This window comes from Loxodonta africana, chromosome 7, assembly GCF_030014295.1.
Source record: "Loxodonta africana isolate mLoxAfr1 chromosome 7, mLoxAfr1.hap2, whole genome shotgun sequence".
In the NCBI taxonomy this organism is placed as follows: domain Eukaryota; kingdom Metazoa; phylum Chordata; class Mammalia; order Proboscidea; family Elephantidae; genus Loxodonta; species Loxodonta africana.
In genome coordinates, this window is record NC_087348.1 from 13,918,714 (window position 1) to 13,946,578 (window position 27,865).

Consider the following 27,865-nt stretch of genomic DNA (forward strand, 5'->3'; position numbering starts at 1 on the left):
GCCGCAGGCCAGGGCTGGGGAGCTCGGAGGTGGGGTACCGGAGCGCCCCGGGACAGAGCAGGCAAGCAGCGGAGGAGGGGCCGGCATGTCTGAGCCTCGCGACCCGGGGGAGCCCCGGGTGGCCGCGGAACGGAGGCCGCTGCTGGCGCGCGATGCGCGGGGCCCCCGGCGGTGGCGTCTGGCAGCGGGCGCCACGGTGCTGCTGGTGGAGATGCTGGAGCGCGCCGCCTTCTTCGGTGTCTCAGCCAACCTGGTGCTCTACCTCAACAGCGTGAACTTCAACTGGGCCGGCGACCAGGCCTCACGCGCCGCGCTGATCTTCCTGGGTGCCTCCTACCTGCTGGCACCCGTGGGCGGCTGGCTGGCGGACGTGTACCTGGGCCGCTACCTGGCCTTGGCGCTCAGCCTGCTGCTCTACCTGGGCTCCTCAGGCTTGCTGCCCGCCACCGCCTTCCCCGACGGCCGCCGCTCCTTCTGCGGCGAGTTACCACAGATGTCAATTGGGCCCGCCTGCACCTCGTCCAACTGCCGGCTTTCCCCGCCCAGCCCCTACTGCGCGCCTACCCTCTACGCCGCGCTACTGCTGCTCGCCCTGGCTGCCAGCTCCGTCAGGACCAACCTCACCTCCTTCGGTGCCGATCAGGTGGGTGGCGGGACGCCCGCCCCAACAGGAGGCCCTGGGGATAAGCAGCCAAAGCAATGGGGTCGAGACCTGGGAGTCAGGAGCCACAGGCCCCTAGCTTGACCTCGGACAAACCACTTCCCCACTCTGCATCCAGTTCCTTGTATCTAAGATAACCCCTTACCAGTTGCCTTCCAGTCGATCCCCGACTCATAGCCACCTTACAGGATAAAGTAGAACTGCCCCATAGGGTTTCCAAGGCTGTAAATCTTTAGGGAAGCAGACTGCCACATTTTTCTCCCTCGGAACGGCTGATGGGTTCCAACGCAGACCTTTTGGTTAGCAGCTGAGCGCTTTAAGCACTGCCCCACCAGGGTTCCTAAAAGAAAAAACTAGGGCTCCTTATATCTGAGATGAGGAACCCTAGCACCAATAGTAATAACCATAGTTGGCCTTCCTTGAGCTCTGTGCCAGGCCCTGTGCTAAACACTTTCAATGTTTAAACTCAGTTAATCCTTTTAACAGGAAACCCTGGTGGCATAGCAGTTAAGTGCTACCCCTGCTAACCAAAAGGTCAGCAGTTTGAATCCACAGGCCCTCCTCGGAAACTCTATAGGACACTTCTATTCTGTCCTATAAGGTCGCTATGAGTTGGAATTGATTCGAGGGCAATGGGTTAACCCTCTTTACTAGTCCCTGATGGTGGTGCAAACTGTTAAGGAGCTTGGCTGCTAATGAAAAGATTGGAAGTTCAAATCCACCCTGAGGTGCCCCAGAAGAAAGGCCAGGTGATCTACTTCCAAAAAATCAGCCATTGGAAACCCTATGGAGCACAGTTCTGCTCTGACACACATGGGCCACCATGAGTCGGAATTGACTCCATGGCAACAGGTTTAGTTTTTCCCGTTAATCCTCTTAACTACCCATTGAAAAAAAAAAAAATCCATAGGAAGGTAGTATTATTATGTCCATTTTACACATACCAGTGCCCAATGTAAGGAGCTAAAATTCCACAACATTGATCAACTTGTCCCAGGTCACATAGAGAGCAAGCCAATGGTTACCAGCAGCGGGGCTCCAGGCCCCATCTTGAGCCCCATCTTTATGTGTTACATGGATCTAGGCGACTACAGCAGGAGCAGCCCCCTTCTACCAGCAGTGCCAGGGATTCAGTCAGGCAGACTCTGGTTCAGATCCCAGGTCAACCACGTGTTAGTGAAGGGCACTTAGCAAACATCTTAATCTCTGAGTCTTCCTCTGTAGTCCCTAGCACAGAGCTCAATAGATACTTGCTGAATGAATGAGCGAATGTCAGATGACAGGGCTGTATTTGAAGCTCTCTGCAATGGGGTATTAGGCAATAGTTTAAAATGATGCTACAAGGATTGTGCAATATCTTAAAACAACCAAGTATGGTGTTAACAAGCAAAAGTAGGAAGCAGAACAGCACACACAAGATAATTACAACCATAGGAAAAGACTGTTATTAGTTGCCTTCGCCTTGACTCTGACTCATGGCAACCTTATGTATAACAGAACGAAATGTTGCCAGTCCTGCACCATCTTCATGATCGTTAGTGTGTTTGAACCCATTGTTGTGGCTATTGTGCCAGTCCACTTCATTGAGGCTTTCCTTTGTTCTCACTGACCCTCTGCTTTACCAGCCATGATGTCCCTTTTGAACAATTGGTCTTCCTGATGATGTATCCAAAGTAAGAGAGCCAAAGTTTTGCCGTTCTCACTTCTAAGGAGCATTCTGGTTGCATTTCATCTAAGGAGCTGACAGAGTATCAATTGAGATGTTTCAGCAAATGAGTGCAGCACTGGAAGTGCTCACTCACCTATGCTAAGAAGTTTGGAAGACCTGGCCAACCAACTGGAAGAGATCCGTATTATGCCTGTTCCCAAGAAAGGTGATTCAACCGAATGCGAAAATTACTGAATAATATCTTTAATATCACACGCAAGCAAAATTTTGCTGAAGATCCTTCAAAAGTGGCTGCAGCAGTATATCGACAGGGAACTGCCAGAAATTCAGGCTGGATTCAGAGAAGGACGCGGAACCAGGGATATCATGGCTGATGTCAGAAGGATCCTGGCTGAAAGCAGAGAATACCAGAAGGATGTTTACCTGTGTTTTATTGACTATGCAAAGGCATTCTATTGTGTGGATCATAACAAATTATGGATGACTTTGCAAAGAACAGTAATTCCAGAACACTTAATTGCGCTCATGTGGGAACCTGTACACAGATCAAGAGGTGGCTGTTCGGACAGAACAAGAGGACACTGTGGTTTAAAGTCAGGAAAGGTGTGCATCAGGGTTGTATCCTTTCACAATACCTATTCAATCTGTATGCTGAGCAAATAATCCGAGAATTTGGGCTATATGAAGAAGAATGGGGCACCGGGATTAGAGGACGATTCATCAACAACCTGTGTTGTGCAGATGACACAACTTTGCTTGCTGAAAGTGAAGTGAACTTGAAGCACTTACTGATGAAGATCAAAGACCACAGCCTTCAGTATGGATTACGCCTCAACATAAAGAAAACAAAAATCCTCACAACCAGACCAATAAGCAACATCATGGTAAACAGAGAAAAGACTGAAGTTGTCAAGGATTTCATTTTACTTGGGTCCCCAGTCAATAACCATGGAAGCTGCAGTCAAGAAATCAAAAGACGCATTGTATTGGGAAAATCTGCTGCAAAGGACCTCTTTAAAGTGTTGAAAAGCAAAGATGTCACCTTGAAGACTAAGGTGCACCTGACCCAAGCCATGGCATTTTCAGTTGCATCATACGCATACAAAAGCTGGACAATGAGTAAAGGAGACCAAAGAAGAATTGACACCTTTGAATTGTGGTGTTGGCAAAGAATATTGAATATACCATGGACTGCCAAGAGAATGAACAAATCTGTCTTGGAAGAAGTGCAATCAGAATGCTACGTCCCACATAGTTTGGACATGTTGTCAGGAGGGATCAGTCCCTGGAGAAGGATATCATGCTTGGTAAAGTACAGGGTCAACAGAAAAGAGGAAGACCCGCAATGAGATGGATTGACACAGTGGCTGCGACAATGGGCTCAAGCATAACAAGTACTGTGAGCATGGCAGTGTTTCGTTCTGTGGTAGATGGGGTCGCTATGAGTTGGAACCGACTTGAAAGCACCTAACAACATTGACATCCCATTCCACTCCCAGATGCCCTTGACCTGTGACCTTAACTCCATTGACCTCCAGAGGTCCTCAGCTGTCCTGTGCCCCCTTCCTCTCATCCTGGTGGGAGAGCTCGTCTCTGGTGACAACAACAGTGATAAAAACTCCTGAGTATTCTTCCGTGTACTGAGCATGGACTCTGGACACAGTGAGGCTTGAAGCCTACCTAAAAAGGTCTGAACTTGACCTGTAAGACAGTGCAGGGATGGACATCATTAGATTTGAGTTCTGAAAAATGGCTGCAGTGGAGAGAGTGGATGGAGGGACAATTGTGGGTGCATCGGAGCAGTGAGGAGGCTGCCGCAGAATTCAGGAGGCAATCAGCCTGTGGACCTGGGGGTAGAAGGGTTGGCACCATCTAGCAGGCATATATACCCAGGAACTGCATGTTTAACGCACTTGCTGATTTCAGAAAGGGCCATCCATCATTCTAGACAAAGTGTCTGCTCATTCCAGGGGAGCTCATTGGTATCCTGAATATTCTGCCTGATTGTCCCCTTAGGGTTATAATTGTCATATTCATTTACTTCTAGTTAATAAGTGGATGTGGCTGCTCCTAAGGGGACTTATTCAATTTTCTGCTTGAAAATCTAGAGCAAGGATTCTCAGTGAGTGGACATGCCCCTCCCTCTCCATCACCAGAAGGAAGCCTCAGAGTCCTTAAGGGAAAGTCATTTTAAAAGCATCTTTATGGATGATAATTTTATGTTTGGACAAGAAAAAAAAAATACCTATCTTTTCTGCAATGCAACTATAGAAAGTAAAGCTTGGCAAAATCGTCTTACCAAAAAAAACCCCAAAACAAAACCTCTTGTCATTTGATTTGATTTGATTCTATTCGATTCAATTCAGACTCATAGTGACCCTATAGGCCAGAATAGAACTGTCCCCATAGGGTTTCCAAGGAGCGGCTGGTGGATTGGAACTGCCAACCTTTTGGTTAGCAGCCATAGCTCTTCACCACTGACTTACCAGGGCACCTACTAGAAATAATGTATTTGTGGGTGGAAGGGCAGTAATGGATTCTGAGGTGTTGGGGTTTATGAAAAGGGTGAATGGTTCAACCATGTAGAGAATCACTTATCTAGAGATGTGACTCCAAGGGTTCATTGCTTTTTTTTTTTTTTCCTATTGTGGTGGAAATATACACATCAAAACCTTGCCAACTTAACAACTTCCACATTTACAATTCAGTGACGTTGACAACATTTTTCATGTTGAGCCACCATTATCGCTACCCTGGTGGCTTTTTAAAATGCAGATGCCAGGGCCCTGCTCTAGATCTGCTGAGTCAGAATCTGGGAATAGGGTCTGGGAAAGGTGAGGGCAGCCAGTACTGCTGACTCAAACCAGCAGACCAGAAAGGGGCCTAGGGCCTGACTGCTGCTGATCAATTCAAATGCTGGGTAAAGATTTTCAGCCCATCCGCCCTTGCTGGGGGACCTAAAAAAAAAATCTTTTTTTTTTTTTTCACACAGCCAGAACCACTCTTGGGGCTATGTCTAGGAGCACCTCTTTCCCTAATTATGCCAGCCTTGTTTAATTGGGCATATATCAGAGAGAGGCAAGTCAGGGGAAGAAAAAAAAAAGGGGAAGAGATGAGCCAAAATAGAATACTGTGTTTGCAGCTTTAAACTGCAGGGCAATTCTCCATCAGATTTCCAGCTGTACTTTCAGTAACGTGCACGCATCACATTTAATCACGGAAAGCAGAATTGGCGTTTTTCTGATTCTAGAAGTCATGCATACTGCAGGTTGCACAGTCAAAGGAATAAATCAGCCAGAAATGAACAAAGTAGCATCTGAGACATCTGTGTGTTCTACTTGGTGACAATATAAAAGCAATATGTGTCACGGGCAATGAACAAACAGCTGTGCTGAAGTGTCTTGATCATTAGCATGACTCCCAAGAGAATAGTTCATTCATTCATTCAACAAATGTTTATTGAGTATCTATTTAGTGATCAGAGGCTAGGGAAGTGTCAGAATGCCCACCCACTGACCCAAGAAGAGTCTCTGTGGGAGACAGGGGGTGCAGGTACAGAGGGTACATCATGGGCAGGGTGCTCCTGGACCTCATTGTCCCTCACATTCACCCCTGCCTGGCAGGTGATGAGTCTTGGTCGCAATGCCACCCAACGCTTCTTCAACTGGTTTTATTGGAGCCTAAACCTGGGTGCCGTGCTGTCGCTGCTGGTGGTGGCCTTTATCCAGCAGAACATCAGCTTCCTGCTGGGCTATACCATCCCTGTGGCCTGTGTGGGCCTGGCATTCTTCATCTTCCTCTTTGCCACCCCAGTCTTCATCACCAAGCCCCCCATGGGCAGCCAAGTGTCCTCAATGCTTAAACTTGCACTCCGAAATTGCTGCCCCCAGCTGTGTCATCGATACTCTGCCAGGTAAGGAGTGGGCCCTGGGCAAAGGGGGCCATCAGACCTGGAGAAGCTCCATACTTCTCCTGGAGAGGGATGGTCCAGATTGGGGGCACTCTGGTTCAGCCCCAGTGATAGCCCTCCATTCTGACCTGCTCTCCAGGGGGCCAGAGTTGCCCTAGTGGCTAAGGATGGCGATGGAGGTCAAAATGGCGGTGACGGTGTTATTGGCGATGGGCTAACTGTAGAAAGTGTAAGGATGTTAATGATCTTGACAGTAACAGTGGTGATAAAGAGGGCAATGATGGTGTTGGTGCCTACAGTGAAGATAAACACTGGTAATGGCAATGATAATGGTAGTGAGATGACGATCACAGAGATGATGGTACCAGTGAAGGTTGCTGGGATATAATATGAAGAATTCTACACTATCCTCATATTAAGTATAAGAAGGTCTCAGAAATCAGACATACTTGCTCCCTCCCTCATTAGCTGACATCCAAGGCAGAAAGGCTTTGAATGGCCTTACATGAGCCCAGTGGCTTTCTTTGGCCCCTCTCCTTCCTAGGTAACTGACCACTTATGCTAAGCAAACCTGTTTTATCTGCTGTCGCTATGGCCCCACAGAGACCCACAAGGCGCCCAACTACTCCCTAACCAGAGGTCTCCCCAGCCTGGCCCTTCCCCGCAAGAAGACATCACTAACTTCAAGGTGCTGGTGAAGATCTTACCTGTCATGGTGACTCTGGTGCCCTACTGGATGGTATACTTCCAGGTGAGGACCCCCTGCCCTTTTGCTCTGGCAGGGAGAGCCTGGCTCCCTAGTCTTCCCATTAGGCTCAACTCTCTCCATAGAAGCCCAGGGCATATGGGAGCAGGAAAAGAGGAAAAATCAAGTGAACTGCTGTGAGGTACCAGCTGGCCTGGGGCCTGGCACAAAGCCGTACCCCACATATGTTTGTGGAATGAATTCCCCTTGGTGGGGAGAGGGAGGTGGTATAGCAGGAGGAACCCTTGAGACAGAAGCTCAGCTCCTTGAGTAAGTTGCTCCATTGCTCTGGGCCTAAGTTTTTTCATGTGTAAACTGATGGCTTGGATTATAGGCTCTTCTAGCACTGAAGTGTTCATATTCTCTGGCTTGGCAGCTGAGGCCCAGAGAAGGTGTGTTGGCTGCTCAAGATCCCACAGCAGGTTAGGAGCAAGCTCAGTGCTTTGCAACAGAGGTTCCCCAACCTGACTGTGCCTCAGAATCACTTGTGGAGCTTTTAAAGCAGACACAGATTTCTGAGTCTCACCCGACAACCGATTTGGAATTGCTTAAGGAGGGCTTAGGAGTTTTAATTAACCTCTCAGATGATAGTGATACTCAGGCAGTTTGGGGAACTACTGCTTTCTACCCCATATTGCTTCCAATAGGAAAAGTTAGAGGGGTGTGTGTGTGTGTGTGTGTGTGTGGTATGAGAGAGAGAGAGGAGGGTGGGCACAAGCCCCAGACCATAAGACCCCCTTATAGGAAGTTTGATTGAGTTGCAAAAGAAGACAGGGTCATGCAGAGCCAGCCTGCTACTTGGGGGGTGCAGAGGTAGAGGGTGTCCATGATGGGATAGGGACATGGGGTGGGGAACCCATGGCTGATTCTTAGTGGTACCGCTTGTCAGATAATGACATTCTTCCATACGAAGTGGCTGCTGTCCTGAGCCATCCAAGTGCCCTTCCCTGACCTGGCTCCTCTCATGGGATTCCCCTGGGCCCCTCTCCATGATTTTGTAACTAAAGGGGTGATGCCTGGTATGGTGGGGGCCCACAGCTGTGCCCAGAGCCCATTCTGGTTGGCGAGTGTCTACTTAGTTCTGGCTGTGTCAGCCAGTGGAACTCAGCTTGGCCTCCGTGTCAGATGAGAACTCCCCATGGGGACAGCCATGTCATTATCTTCCCCATTTCAGTAAATATTTACCCATGCCTTTTTTTTAACTCCATGTCAAGTCCTGGAGACACAAGATGAATCAGACCCAGCTTGCCCACTGCAGTCCCTGCCCCTGCTCTGGAATGAGGCCGCACCCACTGCTCACGGGTCTGAGAGTAGAGCAAAGCCTGGCTCCTAAGGGGTGGGAAAGTCACTTCTCCCCTGAGGCTGGGATAGGGGCCAGCTGCCCAACTGCCCCGTGGCATTGCTGAGGAATGCCTGCCTGGGAGCTAGGAATCTCCTGTGGTTGGAGGGGAGACTCATGTCTGTCTCTCCTGGCAGATGCAGTCTACGTACGTCCTGCAGGGTCTTCACCTCCAGATCCCCAACATTTTCCCAGCCAATCCTGCCAGCAGCTTCACAGCTCTCCACACCCGGCCCAGCAGCTACACGGTGAGAGACCAAGCATGTGTTCAGCCTCTGGCTCGGGCTGGGCTGGGGGCTTCCTCTGAGCAAAGGAGGAGGTGAAGTTGCCTCTACACTCCCCTCCTCCTGCTACAGGGCGTCCTCAGGATACTGGAGGATGGGTAAACTTGTGCCACAGCCCAGGCATCCTGTCAAGATGATCAATTGCTCAAACGAATACAAGCCAGCTTCACTCCCACCTGAAATAGGCCTCACTGCCCAGTTTGCACCAGGCCCTCAGATCAGGTGCACTCAGGCTCCTACTCGACTCTACGCCATTTTCTTCCTCGTTAGGACCCCTGGATCCCCAGATCTCCACCTTTCACCAGGGCTTTTAAAACCAGTTCATAAAATCAAAGATTTTCAGAGTTGGCAGATAAATGGCATATTTACCACTATATCCCATTCCTTGCCCATGGCAGACATCACTAATCAAGCACAACATTATTTCACTCTGAACTCATAAATCTTCCAGGCAGCCACCATCAATTGATAGAAGTTAGATTACAAGAGGAACCTACTTGCTATCCCTGACCAATCCCACCCCCTAATTACACAGCTGAGGAGTCCAAGGTCAGGGCTAACCCTGGGTCACCCGGGAAGTCCAGGTCTCCCAAATCCAGTCCTGAGCTTCTTTCTGCTATTTGCCTTTCTTGGCTGCCTCCTGCCCAGATCCCAGAAGCCTGGCTCCTCCTGGCCAATGTTGTGGTAGTGCTGATCCTGGTTCCGCTGAAGGACCACTTGCTGGACCCTTTCCTGCTGCGGCACAAGCTGCTTCCCTCGGCTCTGAAGAAGATGGCCCTGGGAATGCTCTTTGGCTTTACCTCTGTCGTTGTGGCAGGTGAGTGGACCTGAGCAGAGGGGTGCAGTGGGGGTGGGTAGTAGCTTTGGTCTGTCCGGGTGTGTGGAGGGAGGAAAGAGGGTGGCTGGCTCCACTGTGGGCTGAAGTTGAAGCTGTGGGCCTATGCCAAACATATCCTCAGCCTTCCCAGAAAGCAAGAGCTGAATGAGACCCTCCTAATAGAATCCAGCCTCCTCTGGTTTTGACAGATGAAAAAACTCAACCCAAGAGAGTCAAAAAGATATTTCCCAGTGGGAAGTAAGCTCCTTGAAGGCAGGGATTTTGATCTTTTTTTACTCGCTGCCGTGTCCCCAGAGTCTAGAATAATGTCTATAGGTGCTCAAAAATGTGTTGAATGAATGAATTTTCCAAAGACATACAGCCACTTCGTGGCAAACAGGAAACTTTTTTTAATGTATTTTTTACTCTCTTCCTCCTTCCATTTTGAAGGGGTTTGAAACCACTTATAAAAAAGGGCTCAGAAGTTCTTGGGTGTTGCTAAGGGTTAAGCACCGGAGTACTAACCAAAAGGTTAGCGGCTCAAACTCATCCAGAGTTACCTTAGAAGTAAGGCCTGGCGATCTGCTTCCGAAAGGTCACAGCCTTGAATACCCTATGCAGCAGTTCTATTCTGCACTCATGGGGTTGCCAAGAGTCAGAATCAACTCAGTAACTAAAAAAGGACTCAGGTAAAGAAGTCTTTCATGAAGTCACACAAACCTGAGTCTTCTACACTTAGTAACAGCATGACCCTGAAGTTACTTCGGGTCTTTGAGCTTCATCTTTTAAGATGGGGATGCTCATTCATTCAGACACTGTGCTGGACCCAAGCTCTGCCCTGGAATGTGGGCATGGAATGTGGCCTAGCGGGGTGTTGAAGATTAAACGAGATGGCGTCTGTAAAGAACCCAGCCACGTGCCTGGATCACAAGTAGGAACTGGAGAAATTAAAGCGTCTATTTTTTTTTTTTTTTATCAGTATTGCCCACTGGTTAAGAGCTCACGCTGTAAACTAAAAGGTTGGCCATTTGGATCCACCAACTGGTCCTTGGAAACCCTGTGGGATGGTTCTACTGTGTCCTATAGGGTCGCTATGAGTTGGAATTGACTCGACAGCAATGAGTTTTTTGGTCTGGGATGCGAAACGATCTAGATTTCTTTTTCAGCTATAAAATGCCTTAATGCCTGTTGTTCTATTTCATCCTAACAATAACCGTAGGGTGTTTATTCCTGCTTCTCAGATAACGGACCTGAGTCTCACAGAGGTTAAGTGGTTTGCCCAAGGTCACACAGCTTGCCAGTGGCAGAGCCAGGATTAGATCCAAGTCCATTAACTCCATATCCAAAAAAACAGGCCCATAGAGACTATGGGAGAGAGTAGAACTGCCCCATAGGGTTTCCAAGGCTGTAATCTTTACAGACACAGACTGCCACACCTTTTTCCTGCAGAGTGGCTGGTGGATTCGAATTACTGACCTTTTGGTTAGCAGTCGAGCGCTTAATCACTGTGTCACCAGGGCTCCTTAACTCCACGTCCAGTTTCATTCAACTAGGGCACATCTGCCTCCCAAGCAACAAGCGGATAGAGATAAAATAGTTAAACTTGAAAGCCAGCTGAGAAACACAGACTGTAACATTGTTGCAGGAGAGGAGGCATGTGATATCACTGCAGAGCCTTTGGAACCAGACACACTGGGGCTCAAATCCAGGCTGGACCACTTAGCTGCTGTGACTCTGGACTGGCTGCTTAACCTAAGTTTCTATTTCTTCATTTGCAAGAATGCATATTAGATGGCTAGCACATACCAGGCTCTCGATTAATGAGAATCATTACTATTACTGAGCACAAAGCCTAGCTCTGAGCTTCCTGGCAGCCAAAGCAAAAAGGGAAGAGTTGGAACTCAAATCTTGACCCCCTCAGGCAAGTATTCTTTTCCTTCCCAGTCGATCATTGGCTACTTACTTACTGAGCACCCACCATGTGCCACATTCTACAGGGTGGGATGGGCTTGTCTGTAGCACCCCTTTCTCCCCTTCTCCCCCCTCCCCCAGGCATCCTGGAGATGGAGCGTTTAAGCTACGTCCACCACAATGAGACAGTGTCCCAGCAGATTGGGCAGGACTTATACTACGCAGCACCGCTGTCCATCGGGTGGCAGATCCCTCAGTATCTGCTCATTGGGATCAGTGAGATTTTTGCCAGCATCCCAGGTACTCTGGATCCCCTCCCTGCTCTTGCACCAGTGATGGGCTATGCCTGGTGGTACCTGGAAGTCAGGGTCCTGTGACACAGCCTCCAAGGGCTCGTCTGCAGGGAGGAAGGCACTATTTTCTGAGCTGGACTGCTTTCATCCAATGGACATCTATTAGCACCCAGTTTGTGCCAGGCACTGCAATGGGCACTGAAGTGGAGGTGAATAAGACCATTTCTCACCAACTTTCCACATAGTCTCTCCAGTGCCATGTTCCCTACCCTCTGTATCTTTGCAGTTGCTGTTCCCTCTGCTTTAGATTGAAGGTGAACTCCTCTTTACCCTTCAATGCCATCTCCTCTCCAAGGCCCCGGAGGAGAATGCTCCCTCCCATCCCCACGTTCATCTCTCTAGCTCTGCACACAGGCCCCGATGTTGTAATAATGCCTTTGTATGTCCATCTCCCCCACTGGGCTGTGAGCTAGAGCTGCAAGGCTGGGACAGGCTCTGTAGTTAGCAAAGGAGCTGGGCCCACATAACTAGTCCAGGGCTAGGCTCTGGTGGGATGTAAAGATAAAGCTGACCTGGTGTAAGCACTCAGCGTGGGGGGGAAGAGACTCATGCCAGCGGGAACCCTGCTGAGTGCTGTGACCAGAGAGTGTTGCAGGAGCCCTTGGGCAAGGTGGGAGGGAGTACTGAGCTGGGCTTTGGAGGAGGCAGAACTCAGCAGGTGGGGAACGACCTTACAGGCAGAGAGAACAGCATCAGCAAAAACCCAGAGGTGTGTCCATGCATACACAGGCTGGAGGGAAGTCTGCTGGGAAGTGTGGAGGATAAGGCTGGGGAGGCACCGGGGGTGTGAGGTCACACAGGGCCTTGGGAACTGAGCCTGGATGTTGGGATTTCTCCTAAGAGCAATAGGAACCCCAAGGGGTTTTTGGTAGGAAAAAGACCCCAACAGAGATCCATCTGGCCATGCGAGGAGGACAGGAGACAGACAGGTTTAAGAGAATTTGCAGGGGCCAGAAAGGAAAGGACCAGGGCTGGGGTTTGGCCGGGGCCGTGGGGACAGAGAGGGCATATACACTTGGAAGAGGTTTCTGAGGTTGAATCGAAATGATCTGGGGATGACACTGGCGGTGGGCAGGAGGGATAGGGTGAAGCTGGTGCCTGGATAGAGCTGTGGTTACTGAAATGGGAACCCCGGAGGAGGGAGGAAAGACAGCAGCAGGCTCTTGGGGCAGTGTGCCAAACATCCAGGTGGAGGTGTTCAGCTGGGAGGTGGATGCCCAGGGCAGAGGTGAGGGTGTCACTGGTGCACAACGTTGTCACAGCCACAGGAGCAGATGGTCATCCAGGGAAGGCAGGATGGAGGCCTGGGTGGCTGGGTGGGTCTTTCTGCTACTCCACTTGTGCCTTGCACCTCCCTCTCTGCAGGCCTGGAATTTGCCTACTCAGAGGCCCCTCGCTCCATGCAGGCCGCCATCATAGGCATCTTCTTCTTCCTCTCTGGGGTGGGCTCGTTGCTGGGCTCCAGCCTGCTGTCCCTACTGTCCCTGCCAGGGGGCTGGCTGCACTGCCCTGAGGACTTCGGTGAGTGTGGGGGGTATCCCCAGAGTGGAGGCTTGGAAAGGAGGTGGCCACTGCTAAGCACTCTGACCGTAAGCAGAATCAGGCAGGGGACTGGACACGGAGAACAAGGTTCTAGCCCACCGTTGGCCACTCACCCACACCATGGCTTCCCTTCCTTGGGCCTCAGTTTCCCCAACTGCCAAAAAGGAAGCATCAAACTCAATGGGCCTCCAAGGTGTGTTACTGCTTCTAAAATTCTGTTGCCTTTCTAGCTGAAGGGTCACTTTTCCCTGCAATATTTGTCTATCAAGAAAATGAATGAGAAGCTAGGTAGAGGGGAGCTGTAGATATCCCAAGAGACACCTGGGGCAGCCAGATACTACAGCGGTATCTGGTATCTGGCCACTGTCTTTAAACCCCACCCACTTCCCATGGGGCTAGGATGGGGGGACAGGGGTGCAAGGCAGGGGGTCCCTGCCCTGACCCCAATGTCAACCATTCCTTTCACCAGGGAACATCAACAATTGCCGGATGGACCTCTACTTCTTCCTGCTGGCTGGCATCCAGGCTGCCACATTCTTGCTATTTCTCTGGATTGCTGGCCGCTATGAGCGCAGAGCTCAGGGCCCAGCCTCCCTAAACTGAACATGCCCCCCATCCACATGTCGCCTCCCCCCCGCCCTGCTGGACACAGGGAGCAGCAGCAGTCACAGATGTGATTTCCTTCTCGCTTTATTATGTACCCAACAAAGAATGAAATGGTTCTCATAAATAAGGGGCACGAGTCTTTCCTCACGACCATGGTCTAGGACAAGGGATGGGGCACTGGGGTCCTAGGTGGTAGTCCTCGTGAGGGGACCAGGCAGGGGATTTGGATCAGAGGACCAGCAGGGGAGGCAGGCAGGAGGCTGCCTGCTACCCGGGCTGCTGGCCTGAAGACCACTAGGCAGGTGGGGACGAGGTCAGGAGCTGCCGCGAATCCTTTCCATATAACTGCGCAGCTCTTCCGGGTCCTTCAGCCCCATGTCCTCACACACCCAGCGGATGTCCTCCTCACCCGCCACCAAGATGGACTGCACAGCAGGGGCCCCTGCGGGCTCCTCAGGCAGCTGGGCTGGGGGCGCTGGTGCAAACGTCACAAACTCAACGCGCTTCCGCCGCCCCCCAGCTTCCTTTCGGGCCAGGGTGCTGGAGGAGCCGGTGGTGCCCCCGGGGGGGCCGGGAGCCAGGGCTGGGGCCTCCTCTCCTCCCCCACTCTCGCAGGGGCAGCCCCCCTCCCCCTTGGCAGGGCCAGGGGACCGCCGGTCCAGCTGACGGCTCAGTTCCTCCTGGTCAGTGCCCAGCCAGACCCAGTTGTGGGGCTGGGGGGAGGCAGGGTCGGTGGCGCTATCAGGAGGCTCCTTGCGCTGGTAGCGCAGCACGAAGACCACACCATTGACCAGGAAGATGAGGATGGCCAGACAGAAGATGCCCAGCAGGGCGTACATGCCCAGCTCCAGGTCGGTGACCCGCTGAGGGGCAGGCACCATCTCCTCCTCGTCCTCCTCCCTGGCCTCGGCCTCCTCCTTCCCAGCCTCCTCCTCTACCGGCTCAAACTTGCCCCTCACACCCTCACGACCCCCCACACTGCCCACTGCCCACCTTCCACCACCCAGGCTGGCCTCTGTGGCTGGTGGGCTCCGGGCTGGGCTGGATGGGAGGGCAGGGGCTGGGGTGGGGGCAGGGGGCAGCCCTAGCCAGGCAGTGCCAGAGGCTAGGGGCACTCGGTGGCGGCCCCGGCGGCAGGGCTCAGCCGGGTGCAGAGCCACATGCAGGGACAGCCCCTCAGCACCCACCCCACTCACCACCACCCCGAGCTGGGCGCCCTGCTCCTCGGCTGGCAGGATGGCGCCAGGCTCCTCAGCCAAGATGGACAGTCCCAGGTCACTGCGGTTGTAGAGCTCAGCAGGGGCGAGGGTGTGGTCCGAGAAGGACAGCCACAGGGAGAGGGCCACTTCCTGTGGGGCACACAGACACAGGCAGAGACAAGCAAGGGCACGCACGCATGCACACAGAGACCACTCCCACAGAGACAGGCCACACGGAGAAGAAGAGACCAGAGAGAAAACAGAGACACAGGCAGGTGGACACAACACAGGGAGAGAGGGGACCGGCGTCAATCACCTTTCTGCCACTCAGCCCCGGGGTCTGGGTCATCGGGAGGGTCCTCAGTTAGAGCCATCTAATCAACCTCCCACTGCCACACTCCAGCCAGCCACTGCTTGATCACCTCCAGCCACGGAGAGCTCACTACCTCACAGGGAAGTAAGTCCTCATTCTGAAAACCCTAGGATGAGGGGTCGAAGTACCAGGGCTCCCATCCCCCTCTGCCATCAGCCCCCATCTGGAGACCATGACCTCATCCCCCTGGCTCCCAACTGTCACCTGCTTTGGAGCAGGGAGGGCTGACTGTGCCCAACATGTGGCTGTGACCTCCCCGGGGTGGGCAGTGCCCCGGCTCAGGGCCAGCGAGATGCCCATCACTGGCTGCACCCGCAGCTCCAGCACCGAGACCTTGTCGTCCGTCACAGCCAGCGCCTGCTCCCCCAGGATGGAGTCAGAGAGTGGGGAACGCACCTGAGGGTGGGAGAGAGGTGGAGGTGGGGGCCTTGTGCACGAACAGCCTCTCCACTCTGTGAGACCCCAGACCCCCACCCCCCACGAAGGAATCTGATTGCTGCCTCCAGCATACTCACAGGCTGCTCTCCTCCATCCTTCACAACCTCAACTATGTGGGCTATCCAAACCTGGATCGCAGTCCCACACCTAGGGAACAGGTCCCTCCTTTCTCAAGACCCCCACGTGTCCTCGCCCAGCCTAAGGGACTTCCCCCAATCCCTGGGCTACCCCACTCTCATCCAATCCCCAATTCACTCTTCACACACCTAGGCTACACACCTCCCCAGGTACACCCTGAGCTCCTCCTACACGCTTCACACTTGCCCATACATTCTAGGGACCACCTACATCCTTCTCAGAGGAGCTCCGCGCCCGCTCACCTCGATGGAGGTGACGCCGGGCTCCCGGCCCACCAGGACGCGGCCGCCCTCCAACGAGGCTATGCGCGGGTCCTGCACGCGGGCGTGCGGCGCCACAAGGTGGGACACGTCCAGCAGCCAGTCAGGCCCGAGTAAGTGGGTGAGGCGGCGGCCGCCGTCCAGCGGGTGGGCCGCGAAGGGGACGAGAAAGCGCACGCCGGCGCGCTGGTACTGCAAGCGGCAGCCGCGGGCTCGCCGCTCCGCTTCCTCCGCCCCAGCTGCAGCCTCGGGCTCCGCGGCCCTGCGGGCGGGCGGGGGTCAAAGCCGGCTCCGCTCCCCTCCCCAGCCAGCCGAGGGCCCCGCTCCCTCCCCCCGACTAGCCAAGAACGCCACCCTCAGGAGACCCTTGGCTCCCAACCTGCGCACGCCCCAGCCTATCAAGAGGCTCTGGGCTCCAGGTTATCAAAATTCACCGACTAGTGCACCTGTCGGGGCCAGGCTCTTCCACCTGGAGGCGCTGACGCCCCAGCCCCGTCCCTGATTGGTGCCTGGGCTTGTCTATCAAGCCGCTCTCACCCTCCTCTAACCCCTAAGTGGACCACTGTCATTGAGAAGGCGGCCAAAGGGCTTAGACTTAAAAGACCTGTTCCCCGCCCCCCCCCCGCCCCCCGACTCCAGGGTTCGGGTGGGAGAGCCTCAGGGTTTATTCAATATTTACTGATCGAGGTACCAGCTTCGACTTTGAGGTTACAGCAGTGAAAAGAATAACTGAAACCAAACTCGACTGCTGTCTAGTTAATTCCAGCTCATGGTGACCCCATGTATTACAGAATAGAACTGCTCCATAGGGTTTTCTTGGCTGTAATCTCTATGGAAGCAGATTGCCAGGGCTTTCTTCTGCTCTACCACTGGGTGGGTTGCAACCGCCAACTTTAGGTTAGTAGTCAAGCGCAAACTGGGACCGGTGAACAGAATAGAAAACAAAAAACCCCCAAAGCCCTGCCTTCCTGGAGTTTACATTCTCGGTGAGAAGAGAAGGGTAGGCAGACAACCAACAGAATTACTACAGAGAGAAACAAGGCAGGGAAGGGGGCCAGGGAGTTTGGAGGTTGGCAGTGTCAAATAACGTGGTCAGGGGCTGGGTGGTGAGGGGCAGGAACAGGCAAGGAGGAGCTGCAAGCAACTGGGTAATGTTTCTGGCCCCACCTGGGGCTCATGGCTGTGTGCCCATGGCCTGCCAGCCTTCCCAGGCCTCTGCTCACCCCTCCATTGGGCCGGGGACCCTCCAACCGCGGACCTGCTCCAGGGTGGTGTCGGTCAGCTCAATGCGCAGGGGCAGCAGCGGGGCCCACACGGTCAGCAGCAGTGAGGCCCGCAACCGCCGCCACCAGAAGTCTACCCGGACCCCTCGAGCACCCCGGCTCTCCTTGCCGGCCACAAACACAGCATCACAGGTCTCGGACACCTGTGGGAAGGCAGAGGGTGGGGGAGGAGGGGCAGGCTGAGCCATGGAACAAGAGGGGCCAGAGAGGGCAGCTCTGACACCAAGGCCTAAGACATGGTACAGCTGAAATCCAGTTCTGTATTTTGCTGTAAGGTATGTCATGGTGGTTTGTTGGTTAAACCACTGTCCTTAAAGAACTCGCTGTTTCTCCAAGGCCCACAGACCCTGGAAGAACTGGGCCATTCTGTGAGTTCGCCTGGGGTTCATGTGGGGAAACATGCAGCAGTCTTCCTCCCCGTAGAGGAGGGGTTTGAACTCACAAATTTGGCTCTCCGTTAGTGCTGGCCTCTGACTGTGTTGCTGGAGCCAGGGGGCAACCAGCCATAGGCAGGTGGACAGAGGCTGAGGGACAAGGCAGAGAGACCTAGCCATCCAAGGGCCCTCATGTGGGAACCAGGTAGGAGCCACATACCTGTGGGCAAAGCACCGCCACAGGTGGAGAAAGACACCTTCTCCACTCAGGTGGCCAGGATTCGTGTAAATGCAGATCCCCGGCTTTCCCTTCAGAACTTCAAAATGTGAAAAGTTGTCCTGACCCTTTGAACCTCACCCATAAACCCACTGCTGTTGAGTCGATTCCAACTCATAGTGACCCTATAGGACAGAGTAGAACTGCCCCATAGTTTCCAAGGAGCGCCTGGTGGATTCGAACTGCCGGCCTTTTGGTTAGCAGCCGTAGCTCTTAACCACAATGCCACCAGGGTTTCCACTGGACCTCGCAGGTCATTGCAAAGTTCTAAAAATAATAACTTTAAAATTATTATATTATTATCCTAATAGTATCTAACACTGTTTCTGCTGGATACTGTCCTAGGAGATTTTAATTCTTACAACAACCATAAGATGTATTCCCATTTTATAGTGTAGGAAACCAAGGCTCAGGGAAGTTAAGAGACCTGCCCAAGATCACACAGCTAGTAGATAACAAAGATGGGTTTCAAACTAAAACCTTCTGATCCTAAAGGACATGCTCTTAACTCTCCTGCATCAGCTCACTTGCAAATTCAATTTGTTGTTGTTGTTGGGTGCCATCAAGTCAATTGTGACTCAGTGACCCTATGTATGCAGAGTAGAACTGCTCCATAGGGTTTTCAAGGCTACGACCTTTTGGAAGCAGATCGCCAGGCCTGTCTTCCAAGGCACCACTGTGGGTTCAGACCACCAACATTTTGGCTAGTAGTTGAGCACTTAACCATTTGCACCATCCAGGGACCACGCCAATGCAACAATAAACATGAAAGTGCCCTAGCTGGTGGCTCTTAGGGTTACCTGGCTGCCACCGGACTCTGGTGGGAACAAAAGAAGGTGAACCGGGGTTACCCTATGAGGTTTCTGATCTCAAGGAGAAGGAGTTCTCACAGGGACCCAAGTGGGGAAGGAGGCAAGCTGGGGTGTGTCATCATGTGTGCACAAATGCATACTTATGTGGGGTTGGCATGTGCCACTCACCTGCAGGACCTGTGTGTTGGCTGACTCACAGCCAACATGCTCTGTCACCTCCACGAGGGCCCCCCCACTGTCTACAGTGACAAGGCGCACAGGGACTCGCCGGGGTACTCCAGTCAGCGGTGCCGTATTCACCAGCTCCTCTGCCTGGGAGTACAGGAGAAGCTCAGTCCCAAGCCCCTCAGCTTGTGGGGCCCCAATACTTGGCCCCCACCCGGCCAGGCAGAGGTAGGGTCTCCTTACCTTAGCCAGTGGGATGAGGGCTCTTATGTCCCGCTCCGACACCAGGATCTCCCACACCATTTTGTCCTTCTCTGCCTCAGGGGCCTGGCCGGGGTACTCCAGCTGCCAAGTGACGGGGCGAGTGACTGCCACGCCCCCACCGGTGCCATTCTCCACCGCAAAGTCCACCCACAGGAACTCAGACAGTTGAAGGGGGCTGCAGGCAGAGGAGAGAGGAACTGAGTGCTTGCGAGCTGCCAGGCACTGTCCTCAGCACTCCATGTGTTCATCAGTTAAGCACTAGGAGATTATCACTTTACAGATGAGGAAGCTAAGGTACAGGGGTTATGTCCCTCATCCAAGGTCCCACAGCAACTAAGTGGCTGGGCTGGGATCCAAACCCAAGCATCCCAGTTCTAGAGCCCAGGCTCTTATCCATTCTTGAGCTCTACAAGATCCACGCACCATTTAACCACCTCTCAGAATGCTTGTTGGCTTCACTCAGCCCCCTCCACTCAGACAGCTACTTTCCAGGGCCATTAGGATGGTGTAAAGCACCTGATGTCAATTTCCAACAAGCAGGAGGATTCGATTCCAAGTCCCAGCACTGGACGCTCAACTCTCTGAATAGTAACTCTCATTGCTTCCTTTGATCAAATATCTACTGCGTGCCAGGACTGGTCCTGGGTGTTTGATATACAGTATCTCATTTATTTTCACAAACCCTGAGTGATATGTTATTATCCCCATTTTACAAGTGAGGAAAACGAGGCTGAGGTGGGGGAAAGGGATGAAGTAGGAGGTTTACTGGCTTGCTCAAGGTTATTCATCTGAAAACTGTTAGGACAAAGATTCGAGCAGGGGCTACAAAGCTCATGGCCTTGACCCAGGCTCAGGGCATAAATAAGAAGAGTTCATGAATGTTAAGGTCAGCAGGGAAAGCTGGCCTTCTTTTTTGAATTATAAAGTCTCAGAAAAAGAGGACCATGTGCTGGGAGGTGGGGGCAGGTTAATGGCAGTGAGGGCTCAGCAGGGTGGCCAGGATATAATGGCATCACCGGGAATAGGAATCACAGACCCTAACAGTGCCTGGCATGTGGTTGGGACTGGATAAATGTGGCTGAATGAATGAATGATATACCAGCTCTGTATAGCTTCCTTGAAAAAGTCTATTCTTGCCCCTGCTCACATGGGGAGATGGAGGCATCATGGCGGCCCCCTTCCCTTGGGCCCGGTAAACCTGCCCTCTAGCACTCCAGGACCTGGCCTCCCTCCTCCACCCCCTGGGATGGGGAGCTGCCCACCTGGTGTCTGGCCCTGAGGACCCAGCACGGTGACAGGTGATGAGGGTGGTGTGGTGCTTTGAACTTTTGAAGCGGTCCAGCTTGGCAGTCCAGATGGTGGGCTGGGCTGGGCGGGCGGCCATCACATGCAGCCCCTTCTTCACCTTGATCCTGGGGGACAGGACATAGGTCCAGTGTGTCAAGGTGGGTACCAAGCTATGGGTTGGATCTGAAGGGGAAGATAAGGGACAGGGGCCAAAGACTCCAACCTCCTGGGTTCCTGTCTGAATCTCCTCCTCGCCATCCTCCAACCTGCTCTCAGAAGGAGTTCACCTCAATCCAGGTCATGCCAAAGACTCTCCCACTCAAAGACCACTTATGACTCTCCACTGCCCACTGGTCAAGTCTTAGCCTGGCATTCGAGGCCCTCCAGGGCCTGCTCCAGCCTTATCTTTGGCTGTGACATCTCTCCCACACTTTTGGCATTGACCACATCAAAAGTTCTTCTCCCATGCACAAAGGCCACCCATGCCTCCAGGCGGTTGCTCAGCCCACGCCTTCCACCTGGTCTGCCCTTCCTTTCTGTATTGGTTCATTTTCAATCCTCCAATAACTCCAATGCCATTTCCTTTAGAAAGCTTGGCCTAACTTTCTGTGGCAGGGTGAATTCCCTCCATCCCAACCCCCACAGCCCTTTGGCCCTTCCTCAGAGCACATAGACCCATGTGCCTTCTAACCCCATTCATGCCCATTGGGACCCCTTCCCCACCCTGGGAGCTCCTTGGTGCTGGATGGGGCCTGAGCCTGCTCCTCTTGGTATCTCCAGAGTGGAGACACAGGGCTTGGCGTATCGCAAGCATCCAGCAAAGATCTGGTTAGTGAGCGTGTAAGGGAGTGAGAGATGGGGAGGTATTCGAGGCACCCATGAGACACACAGGGATGGGACACTCACTAACCCAAGTACAGGAGAGGCAAGTCATACTCTGCCAATCCTGGCTAATGAGTTGGGTGGGGAGGCTACTGTGGGGGAAGGGATACAAAGAGGAGGCCCTTCCTGTGGGGAGGAACGGGTGTGTCCACAGACCAGGGAGCTGGGGCAAGAGTGGCAAGCAGAGGGGAATATGCACCTGAATGTGACTGGGACAAATACCCCTCTCTGGGGCATTAGAGCACTAGGACCCCGACCACCACCACACATACCAGGCACTCCTCTTTCCGGTTTCTAAGCCCTCCCCTTTCTCCCCTTCCTAAAGCCTTGGAGCTGCTCTGGTGGCATAGTGGTTAAGAGCTGAGCTCTTAACCAAAAGGTCGGCAGGTCAAATCCACCAGCCACTCCTTGGAAACCCTATGGGGCAGTTCTACTCTGTCCTATAAGGTTGCTATGAGTCGGAATTGACTCAATGCCCATGGGTTTTTTTTTAGAGCCTTGCAGCTGCCCTGTGAAGTGGGCAATGTTACCCACATTGGACAAAGGTGTCTCAGAGAGGGGTCTTCGAAGCTTGCAAGCAGCCACCTAAGATATAACAATTGGTCTCTATTCACCTGCACCAGCAGAGGAAGGAGATACAGGAATCAGGGAAGGAACTGGACTGCAGATCTAACTGCCTCATAAAGACCATGAGACCAGAAGAACTGGATGGTACCTGGCTACCATTACTGAACACCTTGATCAAGGGATCGAATTCTTATAGAATCCAGACGTACTAGAACTATTGAGACTGGAGGAACCTCCAAATCTATCACTCTGAGAAAACCTTCAAACCATGAACCAAAATTATCCCCTGAAGCCATCTTTAAACGTGTATAGTGAAATTAGTAAAGAATGTTCACCATGAGCGTTGCACTCTTTTGATCTCACAAAGAATTATCTCTATGAGATCAAATTGTCAACAGTAACTCTGAAGCAGAGATAAGAAGGGTAGGGGGTAGAGAGTCTAAGACAACAAGGGTGGAGACAGTGAGAATGGTGACACAATGTGAAGAATGTAACCAATGTTACTGAATTGTAGATGTAGAAATTGATGAATGGGTGTATTTTCTGGTGTATGTATAATTTCACACACACACACACACACACACGAAAAGAATTGTCTCAGAAAGGCACCAGGGAGAGGGGTGCCGCCCTACCTCTAACCTTAAGTTCAGGGCTATGCCCATCACTGGTCGTGCCTGCTGCCACGGCAAGCACAGCTCTTTATCTCGAGGGGTTTTGGTAGACAGGGGTTTTACAGAAGTTTAGGGTTTCAGCAAAGACCCCAAGAGGAGCAGGGACCAGACCAGTCTTCCTTAGAGACTCCTGCCCCACACCCCCATGCCCAGGCCCGGTGCTCACCGCAGGGTCAGGAGGCCAGCTGTGAAATTGTGCCGAAGAAGCAGGGTGGCACTGAAGACCTGGCCAGGCCGTACGGGCACGTTGGGCACCCGCAGAGTCACGGCCTCGTCCAGGGGCACCTCTTGGTACTGTGGGGGGTCTGCCGGCCGCAGCTCCACGCCACCAACTGGAAGTGCCTGCTTCCCAGGGTCCTCCTCCCCACCAGGGCCACAGCCTCCAGGGCCCTCGGCTGCAGGCTCCAGTGTATAGGCCAGCTCCGCCCGTGTGGTGAACGCCTGAGAGAACCAGTGTGAAGGGAACTCCAGCTCCACCACGCAGGCCCCCAGGGACGGCTGTAGAGACACGATGGTCCTGGTTGGCATGGGAGACTGGGGTCGGGTGGGAGTGGATGCCCAGTGCCTGTCAGGGAACCAGAGCTGGAGGGGCCCGTGAATGACAGAGCCAGGGTGGGCCAGCAATGTGTCCCAGGTGACAATACATGACTCATGTAGTGAGGTGAAACATGTCTGCAGGACGTTATTCCACCTTGGGGAATGGTTTCATTCCAAAGTGAGCCAATCCCAACGACTCACCCTTATGCCCTAGGACTGCCCTGGCAACAACTTGGGCTTCTTCTCAGTATCCTAAGCCCATTGCCGTTGAGTCCATTCCCACTCATGGCGATGCCATGTGTGCAGAGCAAAACTGCTCCAAAGGGTTTTCAAGACTAGAACCTTTCAGAAGCACATTGCCAGGTCTTTCCTCTGAGGCATCTCTGGGTGGGTCCAAACCGCCAATTTTTGGTTAGTAGTCTAGTGCTTGACCATTTGCGTCACCTAGGGCCTCCCTCAGATTCTCAAAGCCCACAAAATACCTCTCTCCAATGGATTCCTGTGCCAGACTCCAATAGCAGAGACAGCCATTATAAAAGTAGCAGCAACAATAATGCACACAATTTGCTGAGTATTCCTCTGTGCCAGGCATTGTGCTAAAGGCTATTCTTGCATCCTCTCACTTATTCTTTACTCCAACTTCGTATGAGATAGAAGTTCTTACCACTCTACTTTACAGATGAGAAAACTGAGGCTCGGAGAGATTAAGTTATTTGTCCAAAGTCAGATACAATGGACTGAACCCCCTAGGGGCCCTAAATGACCCTTTCATGGGCCCCTGTGAAATCTCTCAGAACAGAAACTTCCCGTGAGGGCCGAGTTCTTTTCTTCACACCCTGGGCCCACTCTCAAGGCCAGCCTACGTGGGCCCACCCACTCACCTGGAAGCGGCAGGCTCTGTGAGCATTGCCCACAGGGTGTTTGGCATGGAGCCGAGCACAGGGCAGGCTGCTGGGCCCCGGCGGCCAATCCTGCCCTTTGAGATGGAAGAGGACACGGGCATGGGGCTCCGCTGGAGTCACGGCTGCTTCCACCGACACGGCTCGCACATCCCATGGGACTGGCTGCTGGTGGGGCTCAGTGACCTGGGGAGGGACCACCTGGAGGGAGAATAAGAAAGCAGGACCTGGGAAGGTGGAAGCCAGGAGAGAGCCTTTGTGGGCCTCAGTTTCCCCATCTGGGAAATGGGAAGCCCAACGGGTGCTGGGGAACATCCCTGAGCCACACACAGCAGACCTCAGGCTCTGAGGCCATTAGCCTGGGAGTGCCTGTGCCCCCTCCTTACCTGCTGAGTGGTGAAGGGTGGGTAGGAGGCCCGGAGGAGTGGCTGGGCCCTAGGCCACGGCTGCAGGAGCAGAAAGGTCTCAGATCGGGAGCCCAGGGTGGAGTTGGCCGGTGGGTAGTGGCCCACCTGCTGCACGCGGAAGTGCTCAGGGGCATCCAGGAGCTCCAGGGCTGCCGGCAGGTAGACGGGGTCCAGGGGGTCCTGGTCACAGCCCACTGAAGAGGGAGAAGGGGTGGGGATGGTGACAGCTCCTGGGCAGCCAGGGGCTGAATCGGGCTCCAACCTGAGGCCCAGAGGCAGTGGGCAGCAGAGGCAGAAAGGTAAATGTTCCATGCCCTCGGGTCCAGGGGCAATCTCCCATTTCACAGATGAGGACACTGACTGAAAGAACCCCACACACGTAGCATGTAACAGAGGCAGAATTTGAATCTGAGTCCAGGACTTGTTCCACAGTACCTGGATGACAGTTTCTAATGCATTCCCTCCTCCTGCCAGCAAAACTTTCTCCATGCCCTTCATCCTCTATTCCTGCTCCCTGCCTACTTGCCTCTGATACCAATATGGCATTTGTGGGGTATGACTCTCCCCAAGTGGGGCCCAGCAGGTAAACAACTGTGAAGAGATGAGTTTTGTAGAAATGGAGACTCTCTCTCTGACCCTGCGTCCTTGGTCAGACTTGGCTGGGCAGCCCAGTCATTGCCGTGGCAACCCCAGACCACCTTTCTAAGCTTGCTCCTTTCTGCCCTCTCCCAACTGGGTCTCGGAGTACTAGAGTGGTATGAGGGGATGCTGAAATGGTTTATGAAGCCATGTGAGTCCCCAGAGATGGGGTGAGGACCGTGAACCTGGAGAGACAGTCAAAATATTCAACAACCTGGAGGCCAAAGGACCACTAAGGCCATATTTGATTTATGCCAACTGACTATGGTTGTTGTTGGGTACTGTCGAGTTGATTCTGACTCATAGTTACACCATGTACCAGAGTAGAACCTCCCCATAGGGTATCCTTGGCTGTGATTTTTATGGAAGCAGATTGCCAGGCTTTTCTCCTATAGACCCACTAGGTGTGTTTGAACCACCAACCTTTTGGTTAGGAGCCAAGTGCTTAACCATTGCACCACCAGGGCTCTTTAGTTGATTAATAGTTAGTCCTAATAATAATAATTAACATTTTTTGAACACTTAACTATATGCATGGCATTATTTTACACATTTTACTTATACTAACTCTTTTCATTTTAGTAACAACGCTATGGACTTTTGTTGTTGTTAGGTACCACTGAGTTGCTTCTGACTCACAGCAACCCTACGCACAACGGAATGAAACACCGTCTGGTCCTGCACCATCCTCACAATCGTTGTCATGTTTGAGCCCATTGTTGCAGCCGCTGTATCAGTCCATCTCCTTGAGGGTCTTCCTCTTTTTCACTGACCCTCTACTTTACCAAGCATGATGTCCTTCTCCAGGGACTGGTCCCACCTGATAATATGTCCAAACTACGTGAGACAAAATCTCACTATCCTTGCCTCTAAGAAGCATTCTGGCTGCACTTCTTCCAAGACAGATGTGTTCATTCTTCTGGTAGTCCACGATATATTCAGTATTCTTTGCCAATTTGTAATTCAAAGGCATCAATTCTTCAGGCTTCCTTATTCATTGTCCAGCTTTTGAATGCATACGAGGTGATTAAAAATACTGTGGCTCAGACCAGGTGCACCTTAGGCCTCAAAGTGACATCTTTGCTTTTTAGCACTTTAAAGAGGTCTTTGGCAGATTTGCTTAATGCAATACATCGTTTGATTTCTTGACTGCTGCTTCCACGGGTGTTGACTGTGAATCCAAGTAAAATGAAATCCTTGACAACTTCAATCTTTTCTCCATTTATTATGATGTTGCTTATTGGTCTAGCTGTGAGAATTTTTCTTCTTTACGTTGAGGTGAAATCCATACTGAAAGCTGTAGTCTTTGATCTTTCTCAGTAAGTGCTTCAGGTCCTCTTCGCTTTCAACAAGCAAGGTTGTATCATCTGCATATCCCAGGTTGTTAGTGAGTCCTCATCCAATCTTGATGTCGTGTTCTTCTTCATCTAGTCCAGCTTCTTGGATCATTAGCTCAGCACACAGATTGAATCGGTATGGTATAAGGATACAACTCAAACGCACACCCTTCTCAATCTCAAACCACACAGTACCCTCTTGTTCTGTTCAAACAACTGCCTCTTGGTTTATGTACAGGTTCCTCATGAGCACAATTGAGTATTTTGGAATTCCCAGTCTTCACAATGTTATCCATAATCTGTTGTGAACCACGCAGTTGAATGCCTTTGTATCTTCAATAAAACACAGGTAAACATCTTTCTGGTATTCTCTGCTTTCAGCCAAGACCCACCTGACATCAGCAATGATATCCCTTGTTCTATGTCCCCTTCTGAGTCTGGCTTCAATTTCTGGCAGTTCCTCGTCGATATACTGCTGCAACCATTTTTTAATTATCTTCATAAAAATTTTACTTGCACGTGATATTCAAGATCAATACTGAAGCCCATCACTGTCAGTGAGAGGTAACATCTATATACGCCTACAAGGAAGACCACCTAATACAAACAACTCTTATTTAAATTTACGCACTAACCACTAATGCTAATGGTGAAGAAACCGAAGATTTTTACCAACTTCTCCTGTCTGAAATAGATCAAACACGCAATCAAGATGCATTGATGATTACTGGTGATTGGAATGGGAAAGTTAGAATCAAAGCAGAAGGATCAGTAGTCGGAAAATATAGGCTTAGTAATAGAAACAATGCCGGAGGTTGCATGACAGAATTTTGCAAGACTAAGGAGCTATTCTTTGGAAATACCTTTTTCAGCGACATAAGTGGCAACTATACATGTGGACCTCACCAGATGGAACACATAGCAACTAAATCAACTACATCTGTGGAAAGAGACTATGGAGAAGCTCAATATCAGCAGTCAGAAGAAGGCCAGGGGTTGACTGCGAATCAGACTATCAATTGCTCTTATGCAAGTTCAAGGTGAAGCTGAAGAAAATTAAAAGAAGTCCACGAGAGGCAAAGTAGGTCCTTGAGTATATCCCACCTGAATTTAGAGACTATCTCAAGAATCAATTTGACACATCAAACACTAATGACTGAAGACCAGATGAGTTGTGGCATGACATCGAGGACATCATACATGAAGAAATCAAGAGGTT

At 51.9% G+C, this 27,865-nt stretch overlaps 2 protein-coding genes across 2 annotated transcripts in view; one reads left to right on the top strand and one right to left on the bottom strand.

Moving 5' to 3' along the window:
• On the top strand, positions 1 to 13,964 carry SLC15A3 (solute carrier family 15 member 3). The gene is made up of 8 exons (XM_003419497.4): positions 1 to 643; positions 5,954 to 6,243; positions 6,844 to 6,991; positions 8,462 to 8,572; positions 9,257 to 9,425; positions 11,478 to 11,636; positions 13,055 to 13,210; positions 13,701 to 13,964. The coding sequence occupies exons 1-8, from the start codon at positions 86 to 88 to the stop codon at positions 13,832 to 13,834; spliced, it is 1,725 nt and encodes a 574-aa protein (XP_003419545.1). The 5' UTR covers positions 1 to 85; the 3' UTR covers positions 13,835 to 13,964.
• The window catches only part of TMEM132A (transmembrane protein 132A), a 15,809-nt gene continuing 1,847 nt past the window's right edge, over positions 13,904 to 27,865 (bottom strand). Inside the window, exons 2-11 of the mRNA XM_064287997.1 lie at positions 24,650 to 24,864; positions 24,246 to 24,464; positions 22,994 to 23,325; positions 20,683 to 20,832; positions 19,400 to 19,595; positions 19,160 to 19,303; positions 17,469 to 17,671; positions 16,228 to 16,507; positions 15,614 to 15,805; positions 13,904 to 15,186 (exon numbers count right to left, since the gene is read on the bottom strand). Coding sequence (XP_064144067.1) covers positions 14,152 to 15,186; positions 15,614 to 15,805; positions 16,228 to 16,507; positions 17,469 to 17,671; positions 19,160 to 19,303; positions 19,400 to 19,595; positions 20,683 to 20,832; positions 22,994 to 23,325; positions 24,246 to 24,464; positions 24,650 to 24,864 — 2,966 coding nt within the window. The 3' untranslated portion in view covers positions 13,904 to 14,151. The remainder of the gene's footprint in view (positions 15,187 to 15,613; positions 15,806 to 16,227; positions 16,508 to 17,468; positions 17,672 to 19,159; positions 19,304 to 19,399; positions 19,596 to 20,682; positions 20,833 to 22,993; positions 23,326 to 24,245; positions 24,465 to 24,649; positions 24,865 to 27,865) is intronic.